The sequence below is a fragment of the Amphiura filiformis genome, chromosome 4, assembly GCF_039555335.1.
Source record: "Amphiura filiformis chromosome 4, Afil_fr2py, whole genome shotgun sequence".
Taxonomy (NCBI): domain Eukaryota; kingdom Metazoa; phylum Echinodermata; class Ophiuroidea; order Amphilepidida; family Amphiuridae; genus Amphiura; species Amphiura filiformis.
In genome coordinates, this window is record NC_092631.1 from 79,863,385 (window position 1) to 79,875,574 (window position 12,190).

The 12,190-nt window shown below is 37.6% G+C and overlaps 1 protein-coding gene across 1 annotated transcript in view; it reads right to left on the reverse strand.

The window, feature by feature from the left end:
* The window catches only part of LOC140149592 (gamma-aminobutyric acid type B receptor subunit 1-like), an 81,182-nt gene that overhangs the window by 24,655 nt on the left and 44,337 nt on the right, over positions 1 to 12,190 (reverse strand). Inside the window, exon 4 of the mRNA XM_072171669.1 lies at positions 1,203 to 1,304. Coding sequence (XP_072027770.1) covers positions 1,203 to 1,304 — 102 coding nt within the window. The remainder of the gene's footprint in view (positions 1 to 1,202; positions 1,305 to 12,190) is intronic.

Here is a 12,190-nt window from a genome sequence, read left to right on the forward strand (position 1 = left end):
ATTCCAGTGTGGTAATTGGATTCCTTGCCCCTATAATATACATAACTTTTGTTACCACTGTGTTATTAGTTTTGAGAAAAATGCAAAAATATACTCTACACATTTATCGAGGGTGTAGTACCCCCTTAAACTTTTTAAAATAAGACAATTTAGAAACCAAATTATATTGATACTTCTCAGGTACACGGTTATAGGCAAGAAGAATCAAGTAAATATCTGTAATATTGATCGATATTGACCGATTTATCATTTTGGATTTACGGTCTTCATGCGCTCGGATTAAAACAAAAGCGTATAAGTCAAAACTGAATGCAGATGTTGGAAATATTCAACCATATTGGTAATCAATGTGCAAAGACGAGCAATTTGACACCTTGTTTGTTGAATTTGAAGGTTGTTTTAAAATTTGACCTCAGTTGACCTTTAACTGGAAGTATTTTCGTAATCGTTGTGATGAGACGAGTAATTTGACATGTCTCTTGACGACATTGGGCAATTTTTCATTTTTGACCCCTCTTGACCCCTCACGTGATCCCTATGGGGAGGGGGAGAAATGTCAAAAAATTGTTAAATTTTTTGTCTTCATCCAATAACTTCAAAACCAGCTGTAACTCAATTTCGCATATACGTCAAAAGTGGACTTAGAGTCTTCTTGGGCTCAGGTCTTCATATGAAATCCAGTAAACACAATAATGTTCTTAAAGGTTATATAAGGATCATGAAAACGATTATTATAAAATATTTTGGTCAAACAGTTTTGAAAAATATTTTGTCAACAGTTAAATAACATTTTGTTAAATTTTGCATCACGTTTTCCAAAATGTTTGATTAATGTTATTAAAATGTTTTTATAAACCCTTTAGGCTATATAACCCGACATTTAAAACCTTTCTGTAAAACGTTTTGTTCTTGTTGGGAAGCATCTTGATATTTAAAACCACCAGTGTCTTAAGATGGTATCACTTTATTATGTCTTTGCATTTATATATATTAAAAGTTGAAAGCTATCGAGCACTTTATTTGTATGGTAGTTGTTCTGATATGGATCATTTACATAATGTATGGAATAGCAAAAAGAACTGGGAATGGCAAGGGCTTTTAGACAAATATCATTATAAGATTTGATTTAGATAAGGGTTGTTGAAAGCGTATCGAGAAAGTGAGGGGTCGTTAAGCAAACAAAACAATATAAACATTATTACCTTGAGATTAGCAACTTGTATCGATGGATCGTCGGCAAAACTTTCTGACGTAATAACGTCTATTCCATTATCATCAGCTTGGTTGAGGAAATCGGATGTCGGCTAGAGTAGAAAAGACAACGATGACAGGCTAAGTGATTTTACCAAGTGTAGCGAGTGCGTGGGGTGTTTGTTTCTTTCCATGCATTTATGGTGGGTGTTGGTTGGGTGTGGGACGTATTTCTAAATGTATACCATGTATACTCTGAGCTAATGGAGTAGTGTGTGTAGGTGTTTGGTGTTATTCATGTATAGGCATCCCTTCAATTTAATGTTGGTCAATGTTATGTTTTGAGCGATAAACTACACTTTTGCCATTGTTGTTAGTACTTCGTGAATTTTGTGTGTGGGGGTACATACATACATACATACATATACAATTTATACCGCGCATATTATCTAATTAAAGGTCAAAGCGCCATTACAAACTACAGCCAAGGCTGGAATAGAAACAAACAAAAAATACATAAGGAAATAATTACAAATTACAATTACATAAAAAGATGTGTTTTTAAAAGTTTTTTGAAAACAATAAGTGAAACAGCTTCTCTGATGGAGAGAGGAAGCATGTTCCATAGCCGGGGTCCAATAACAGAAAAGGCTCTGTCACCTGTTGAACGATGGGTTTTGGGAATGTGGAGCCTAGTATGATCAACGGATGAACGGAGGTAATGATGTGAAATGCTTTGACTGTTGTATAAAGTAATATCGGAGGAGAGGTATGTTGGTAGTGAGCCATTCAAAGATTGATACATATACACAAGCAACTTAAAATTAACACGTTGGCGGACAGGTAGCCAATGAAGCCTCGCCAGGTAGGGAGATATGTGCTCACGTCTCTTAACACCGCAAATCAGGCGCACAGCTTTGTTTTGAATACGCTGAAGTTTGTCAAATTGCGCATTGGTGATGCCTGCAAGCAATGAATTTCCGTAGTCAAGGTGAGATAGAACAAGAGCCCTGATAATATGATGGCAAGTGTCCTCATCTAAATATTTCCTGATTCGGCCAATGTTTCTTAGCTGGTAGTTAAGAGTGCGGCACAATCCCCCCACCTGGCTGGTCATTGACCCATCCGAATCCATGATAACACCCAGATTGCGGACGGAATTTGTAGGTTTAATCTCAGCAGTACCAACATTAAGGGTGAGATCAGGATGAGATCTTAAATTGTGAGGGATGTCACTAGAGCATTGGCCATCAATAGAGACCCGACTGTATCTATTTAACATGTATGACCGGAACCAAGCAAGAGGTGGACCTGTAACTCCAAGAGCTGTTTCTAGTCTGTGAAAAAGAGTGTTGTGATCGATCGTATCAAATGCTGCTGTGAGATCCAGCATAACTAAAGAGCACCATTTTGTTGTCATCAAGCTCACGCAGGACATCACCATGAACTTTCAGCAGTGCTGTCTCGGTGCTATGCCCTTTGCGATAGGCAGACTGCATAGATTCATTCAGTCCATGGCAACTCAAATAGTCTTTAAACTTGGATGCCACAACACTCTCGATCACTTTGGCAATAAACGGTATATTGGAAACAGGCCTATAGTTCTTAAATATGTTTTGGTCCAGAGTAGGCTTCTTTAATATAGGAGTAACCATTGCACTTTTAAGTAAATCAGGGAAATTACCAGATTCAAGAGACATATTTACAATGCGGGTTATTGTAGGCACAACAACAGGCAGATTTTGTTTCAGTAGCCATGTTGGTAGCTGATCAAGAGCACAAGTTTTATTTGTGAGGCGTTTAATCACCGTTTCGATCTCATCCATAGAAATAGGCTCAAAAACGTGCAATCTATGAGTTGTTGTGTCTAAAAAGCTACTATCTAATTCAGTGGGAGCACCAACTTCCTCCAACTCATCCTGGATTTTGTCAATTTTTTCCTTGAAGAAAAATGCAAACTTGTTACACAATGCTTCAGTAGAATCATGAACAGGGAGGGGTTTGGTTGATCCATTGAGAAGATTGCTAATGGTACGAAAAAGATCTTTGGCATTCGCGTCCACCACCTTGGTCTTGAAGAAAGATGTTTTTGCTTGAGCAATCATGGTGTTAACAATATGCAGCTGGTTACGGTAGTTAGCACGATCTTCCTCGTGCATTGATTTTCTCCATTTTCTTTCAAGCTGTCTTCGCAGACGCCTTTCACTAAAAATGTCTTCATTAAACCAAGGTGGTGTACCACGAGTGGATCTACTTTTAGTTTTAAATGGAGCATGTTGATCAAGAGTCACTGCACACGATTTAGAGAAATAACAAACCAAGTCATTAAGGTTACACGAAGAAACGTATAAAAAACGTATAAAAGACGTATAAAGTTGTTCTCTAAAACCGCGTTTTCTCAGCAATCAAATATCGCAGTGAGTCAAATGTTGGTGCATGGATGTATCTTTACATTATTTTTGTGTATTTGTACAAATTTTTAGAATCCGTTTGAAAATCCTTCGTTTAAATCATTTTTACGCACTATGTTCACAAGATCAAAAACACGTTCCATGCAGTTTTTTTCAAATATTCGCTCCGTATAAAACCACGCCGAGTGATTGTTTTCTCCTTTTTTGTATTGTACTACAAATCGACCAAAGAAATAATGTTGCCATGGGGAAGAACCAAATACAGTACCGATTAAATTTTATTAGCCCGTTTTTGGGAACAATTTTCGAGAATCTTGTACCACAAAACACTGTTATGTTACATTATCGATATCTGGATTGTGGAACGTTAATTTTGATTTCTAACTGCCTACATTATTTCTCAAAAGTATGTCGATTCCTTTACCATTTGAATTTCACTCCAAATTTAAGCTACTTTTGCAAAAATCGAGGTTTTTCGCCATCGATACCTCCGACATTTACAGCGGTGATGAGATTGTTTATCATAAGAGCCTGGTATGCACTATTCCATATAAATAGTCAGTTTGAGATCAATCGATTTCACAGGTCACTCAGTAGCTCAATCGGTTAGCGCGCTGGAGTCACGTTCGACTATATAATACTATAGTTTTGAGCTGGAAAACTTTGGTACGTGTTCGCGTCCCTATGTGGTCCATTCTATCTATTTTGTTTTATTTTTCTCTCACTTTTTTCTTTTTTCTTGTTCGTTTCTTTCTTTCTGACTGCAGCGATTGATTGTTTTTGCCCTTTTTTTCATTATATAATTCAGGAATTTTTAGGCTATACTAGTCTAATAGGCGCGGCCTATGAATATATTTTTACAAATTAGATTAACAAAATATTGGTTGTTGGTTTTGTTACTGTTGTTGTAGTTATTGTTGTAGGCCTATATATTGCATATTAATCAAAAACGGCTGCCCACAATCACCCCCCCATCAGCCCATATGGTCCTATCATGGTCGCCCCTTCCCTATCCCTGCAACATATAGGATGACTCACGAGCCGCGGTTTGTCCGTGGCCCTAGTTCAGATTGATACACTATTGTACGCGTGAGTTCATTCTTTTCTGCATGGCTGTTTCCATTATTAACTTACGCCCCTCTGGAATCAAGCCTTGAAAATCAATTGTATTTAACCTTAACATGATCAACAGAATCAGGAATATCATTTAAAGCTTGGTCAAGATCTTGTCTAAAAGCCTGATCATCAAGTGTGCGGAAATCTCTTCGAGTACTGGTCACCTTTTTGGGAGATGGTTTTTTATATCTCAGGGTACATTTAACAAAATGATGTTTAGATAGAAGAGATTCTTATATAGTTTACAACAATATTATCATCAGCCCTTGATATTAGGAGATCAAGAGTATTACCTGACTCATGGGTAGGACAAGATATATGTTGCTGAAACCCAGCAGTAGACAGAGAATTTTGAAAATTTCGAACTTCAGACTTAGTAGGAATATTAACATGAATGTTAAAATCACCCAAAATCAACAACTTGTTTGGCATAGTGGTGACATCATTAATAAAGTTGTCAAATTCATTGATGAAATCAGATGTACGATATTTGTTTACAACTGAAGGAGGTGGTCTATAAATACATATAAACCGAAGTCCAGACTGTAAGTCTGTTACACAACAATGTTCAAATAATTTAGTATCCCACTCAGTTACTGTAATAGTAAGATTGAGAGTCGATTTATACAAAATGCCTATTCCTCCACCCCTTGTCTTACTTCCTCTTGAAAAGTTCAGAAATGAGTATCCCATTGGTTTAAGTTCTTGAATTATAGCGTATTCTTCACTGAAAAGCCAGGTTTCTACCAGAAAGAGAATGTCAACATCCCCTTCCAGGGCATAGTCACAAATATAGTTAGTCTTGTTTCCTACGGAGGTTGCATTCCATACTCGAACATCAAGAAAGCTACCAGATGGTTGCACATCCCGTAGATTTGATTTTTCAACAGATCTAGGTTTGGAAGTTTTTTCTCGTCTAGCAGACAGCAAAACTGGAATTTGTTGCTCATGTCTATATTTGGAGCATTATCCAAGGATTCATCATTGTTCAGGGGCACCATGAATGGTCTGGATACTGGGCGTGTATGTTTGCGCACCCTCCCCGAACACCCCTATGAGTAGAAGAGGGTCGGCTGTTAATACCTAAATTAACAATATGGGACCAGGCATTTGGAGCCAATGCGGTAGTTTTGTAAGAGTTTCCAATTTCAAAAAGTTGATCACGTGTGTAAGTACGATTTATGTGGTCTTTAGGTGAGACTATTTGATGATCATGGTTAACTGGCCCTGGGTTTGTGTCTACATCACCAGCTCTCAGTATTTGGTCATGAAACGTAGCAGATGAGTTTGAGTAGTAGCTGATTCTAGTTTTGAGATAGGCACATTGTTTTACCATACGTATGACAGGCAGTTTAATGCAGTAGGCCTTGTCTATGGTACAACATGCAGGCAAGTTATCATGCTGGTTGATCACATATAGGCCCAAAAGGATTATAACAAGTAATGCTTGCTTGAGAACCATTATGAGGAGTTCAGTGATTAGGCTGCAATACAGTAAAAGTCTGAAATCCACTCAAGAAGATCAGATCAATATGAAATCTATTATAAAGTGAGTTTGCTGAAAGATCACTTTACAAGTAGCTACAAGTGATTTAAACTGATCAATGTAATTGCTCTCCTTGACCACTCATGCAAGGGCCTAGGATACTGAACAAATGGTTGTTTAGTCTGCAGAATTTGGCTACATTAAGAGTCATTTCCAGGTATCAGAAATCGGCGTCAAATTGCAGAAAATATATCAAACGAACCAAAATAACAATCCAACTAGGTTGTTACTTAGCTTTCAGATGTACTTCAGTCACAATATGAGTTCAGTTCACAGAGTAGGTGAGCATAAAATCAAGGTGTGTGTAAGAGTGCAAGTTGGAGAATGTTCGGGTATCATATCTATCCGGGGCACAGTGACATCGCCCTAGTCCATACAGGACCAACGCAATATTTAGTACTATAATCAACGCCGTCAGGCGTTGGTCCTTATAGATCCGACATATCCTCCCTTGGAAAGTCAAGGGAAATGTCAAACTGACTAACCACGCCTACTGACAGCTACTGACGATATTTAGCCAATCAGATTAGACTTGCCTTCCACCTGCCAATTACTAGCTTCCAGCTTTGGATCTAACACCACTATTGCGTAACGATATCGATAATCATGTCCATTCATTCATTCATTCAATTTATCTATAGCCTTGTTCACACAGTCGGACTTAAACCACTTAATACCGGACTTAAATTACGTCGGTAATAGTATCGGGTATAAGTGGCAGTGTGAATGAGCGTCGGATATAACTATATCCGACGTAATGTGGTTTAAATCCAACAATTTAAATCCGAAGATGACCAGGGTTAAGAGCTGTTAAGACCGATCGAAACGTTACGATCGGTAATAGTAATTACGTGTGAACACTGAACCGCGCTTTTGGGCTGTCGGATATAACTGTGACCTTTCACCTTTCTGCGTGATTCAGCGTGAAGAACACTTCCGGGTTAAATTAAATCACCCGCGCAACTGATTTGAAGCAGAGTATAAATAGTGTGACCAATGAGAGATAAAACAAAATCATCATGGATGCAGGTGCGAATATCAAACGCAATAGAGGAATGAACTGGCAAGAGAAGGAGACATTAGCTCTGCTGACCATTTCCGGTTAGTTATGACCGGTAATAGCTCGGATATAAACACGTCGGACATAGAGCTATTGCCGACTCGTCGTGTTCACACAGTCGGACTATTACCGGACTTAAATTACGTCGGTAATAGTATCGGATATAAGTGGCAGTGTGAATGAGCGTCGGATATAAAAAAAATTACTATATCCGACGTAATGTGCTTTAAATCCGACAATTTAAGGCTGAAGATGACCAGAGTTAAGTGCTGTTAAGACCGATCGAAACGTTACGTCCGGTAATAGTAATTACGTGTGGACACGCAGCACTATTGGGCTGTCGGATATAATTGTGAGTAGGCCTATATCACTCGCGGAAAATTTTAAGCAGAGTAATTTATGGCTGCAGCTGCAAATATTAATATAAACTAACGGGATGCAGGCCTTGCCGTTTAGATTTTAAAGGCGAGTGGTTAATCACTCGCTAGCATGATTGTAGGCGAGTGGTCGAATTTTCACAAATATCACTTATTTCATGATTTAGGAAATAATCAAGTAGAGTTTCTGTCTTGACACGGTATTTATGTACATTTATGTTGAAATGCGCTAACATTTTCACTTTCTACGCTTGGAGGGAGTACAGCATCGATTAAATACTGAAATGGCTGATTCAGTGGCTGATTTTGGGAGATTCGCAGCGAGTGATATTTAGTGTCTATGGCGAGTGGAAAATCGCTCACTAAAAATCGAGTTTGGGCGAGCGGCGGCGAGCGAGAGCGATCGCTCGCCTCAAACGGCAAGACCTGGGGATGCGATTATTTTTTTCGGACATCACCGTTAGATGAGTAAATGGGAGCGTTCACTATAACAGGAAGAATTACTGAACAGGTAGAATCATTGAAAATGAACATTAAAATCTGTTCTTTCTTACATTTCCATTTTAGCTTCTTTTTTTATTTGCTCATTGTGATTTCCCGTTTCCATAGAGGGGTCAATTGGAATGACAAGGAAACATTGGCTATACTCAAAATTTGGAGAGACACGGAAAGTATTTCTGGGATAAAAAAAGCTTTGGGAGGAGATAGCCACGCTATTACATGACAAGGGGGGGGTCCCGATACGGTCGGGGAGCAGATACCTGTAGTGATAAAGGCACTGAAAACTCTCCATCGCACCCTCCATGATCGGGTGAAAAATTCAGGCGCAGGAGCAATTGACCATCCTTATTGGGATAACCTACACGAGTTTCGGGGGGGTAGCAAAAGTTAACCCCAGAGGGTTCAGTGGGGGGGGGCAGTATGGCCCTGGATGTAGATGGAGATGAAATTTATTAAGCCATAAGCATGATAACAGAAAGGCATGCAATTGCATTTTATAAGATGATTAGGGGGTCCCAAATATATACGGATAGAAAAACAGGGGGTGTCATAAAATATTTTTGATGACCAAAATGTAGGGAGTCACAACACAGCATGACTACAGATAGTGTGTTTATTTTATTCAAAAGACTGATGCCTGGTTTTTTTTGGGGGGTGTAAACGGTGGGGGGGTCATAAAATATTTGCTGCCGAAATAGGGAGATCGCAATTTTATTAAAGCCGACTTTTTGTAAATTTGGGACCCCCCCAAGAAAAAAAAAAATAGCATGATGATGGGAGTCAGTGTAATTTTTTTTATTTTGTCATTTTTCAAAGATGTCCACCATAGTAGGGCCTACATGTATAAAATGCGATATAGAGCTAAGTCTACTGTAAAATGGGACTACTTTGTCAAACTAAAATAATAATAATAATAATAATAATAATAATAGAACCTACATAAATACAAAATTGTTCTTAATTTTGGAACTTTTGAATTTGCATTTTTCTTACATGACATACCTACCGCATTGTCTGTAATTTGTTCTAAAGAGGGGCGTTTATTGCAAGTGAATTTTCAGTGAAAACATTTAAAATCGGGTTAAATTTTCTGATGACGCTCATGTAGAAAGAAGGGATTTATGACCGGTAATAGGCTTTAACGGACATAACACGTCGGGCATACGCTGGCGAAGTTACGTCATTTATCGGATTAATTACCATAGCAATAGGTGAAAACAATTTTGAACATTTCGCGCTGTACTACAAGCAGGTTGCACTCATCACCTGTATGTCTGCAATCATAGATTGAATACAATACCGGTCTTTTCAAAGATACTAATCTTACAGGTGCAACTAATCAGCATGATTCACCTATTGCTATGGTAGTTAATCCGATTATTACGTAACTTCGCCAGCGTATAGCGCTATTGCCGACAAATGTGGACGCACTAAGGGATTAGCGGAAATATTTAATTCGATCGGACATAAGCCTAGATAAAATATTACCGGTAATAAGTGCATGTAGTCGTGTTCACACAGTCGGATATAAGTGAGTTATTACCGGTAATAAGCGACTTACAACCGGTATTAGTGACTTATTACCGGTATTAAGCGACTTAAATCCGACTGTGTGAACAAGACTTTTGTGAACACAGCTTATGTCCTCTTCAATCGCGATCAATGTTCATCATCCACGTGAATGAACATTGATCTGATTTTACTTCTTCACAGGGTTACTAAACCCGCGAGGTGGTAGGCAATTGGGCAACTGTTGAAGATTTTCCCCGGGACTTTTGATAATAGAGGTTATCCACTTCACTCATGGGTGACTTCTAACAAAAGGCACTGGTTCCCGTAGTATTCCCCATTCAAACTAATTCAATGCACGACCTCGGAGTTACCTGATGACGTTGGAGGGCTATTTTGAAACAGTCATGGTTGCACATGCAGGTACTTCTTTAGAATGTCATAAACAAGGTATAGCAGTCGTTGATAGGACATGCAGCTTATAGAACATGGATAACCTCTATTCTTGTCCCATATAAATCAATAGTTAAGAAGATACTTGGCGATTATTTGACCCGTGATTCGGGCTGAAATGTTCTTTTTCAAGTTCTTCACTTTGTAGGTTGCGCACATTATACAGGTTTTTTTTTGGGGGGGGTGGCCATCGTTTCATTTTCTCATTAGGCCTCAGTTATTATTATTTGTTTTACAATAATTTAAAAATGGATGACGCCGCTATTTTGCATGCTTCGAATAAACTAGGAATTCAAGAAGTTACCTGCCAACAGACGAAGGGAGTTACAAGTTTTTTTACATGGACATGGTTTTCCGACAGGATATGGGAAGAGCTTTATTTTCCAGTCAGCGCCAATTTTAAAATGTCGACATCGCCATAAAATGTAGTAATTTACTTGATTTGTAGTTTAGTCCAATTCCTATTAAAGTGAAGTAGGCCAATTCACTTTGTTTACTAACACAATATTTCAAGAGTTTGTTTCCAAAAGGCATTAGTTCAATAGCTGCCTTGTGTAACATTTTGCTGGAATATTTTTACATTCTAAAGTTTAAGTGACATTTGCACATCTGGCTTATTCTCTTTCAATAATAGATTTGTCCCATAAAATTGTCAAATCCAAGGTTTTAAAATGGCTGCACTTGATGCCTTTTTCTTCTTCGCACGTGGGAAGTTACAGGGATTTGCAATTATTTGCCAAAATTGTTATAACTATTATATTCTACTACGCCAATGTTATTAGAGTGGCAAGGTTACTGCTACTCAATATTTTCAAATAAAAAATCCCACAAAACAGTCTGTCACAAAAGAACAAATTTTTATATGGGAAATTTTTTGAAAATTGACATATACATCTTGAAAAGTGTATCAGTTTACTAAGATGGATGTTTGGATCAAAAACGCCAATCATAACATTTTTCTGCGACCTATGGTTTTTGACCTATGACCCCTTGGAATTCATAAGTAGGCCTAAAACGGGTGTTTTTAGTGATTTTGGTGTGGGGGTACAAAATATTTTGGTGTATACACAAAAAGGATCCAAAAAGTTTTGAATCTATAAAAAAGAAAAAGTGGTTCTAAAAGTTTAACATATGTAGGGGGGTCAAAAAAGTTTTGACATACCGAAATCAAAATTTTCCAGCCCCCGAGTATTTATGAACGTTCCCTTAGCTCTGTAAGTACTGTATCTCTACCAAATGGCAAATTAGGCCTATATAAACATTTAGATTTTGTAGTGTTCATACAAACTCTGTTATTTCCAGTTAGGTGATAAAGGCTTAATGTACGATTTCTTCAAATTTTAAATTTGTCATTAAATATTCAAAATGCTGAAATAATACAGCAATAGGCCCTAATTATCGGGAATGGCTTCTGTCCATTTTGAACTGAAATAACGAGGTAAACACTGCTTGTTATTTTGGCCACTTAACACGCAGTTCTACAGGAGGACATAAAGTCATAATTCTTGAATTATGACCTTATATCGAACTTTACTCTGTTTACCTACAAACACAACAAATTTGGCTGATTCCATTTAGATGCAAGTTGTGACATGTGTATACATTACAAATATGCCATAAAATCAGGTTTGAAAAAAATTAACCAAATTCATATTATAAGATCGTATATTATGACTTTAATAAATAAAAGTTCAGCTCCAAATAAACGGTGTGTAGAATTGATGTTCTTTTAGCTTTTTTAATGGTATCACGGTTAGGCCTATCGACAAATGTGACAATATTAAATAAAAAAAGAAAACAAACCTAGAATCATACAAATGACTTTTTGTTAACACTGATTAGGCCTACATTATCTCTGCACTGATATAGCAACAAAAAACTTTCATTTAATTCATAACAGCCCGATTTACACTGGTCATAGAAATAGTAGATATCTACTATTGCATGCACTGGTAAGCGACCTCAAAAGTTTGTATTGCTTTGATTGCATTATCAAAATCAATCGATTGGGATACCAAGTACTTGA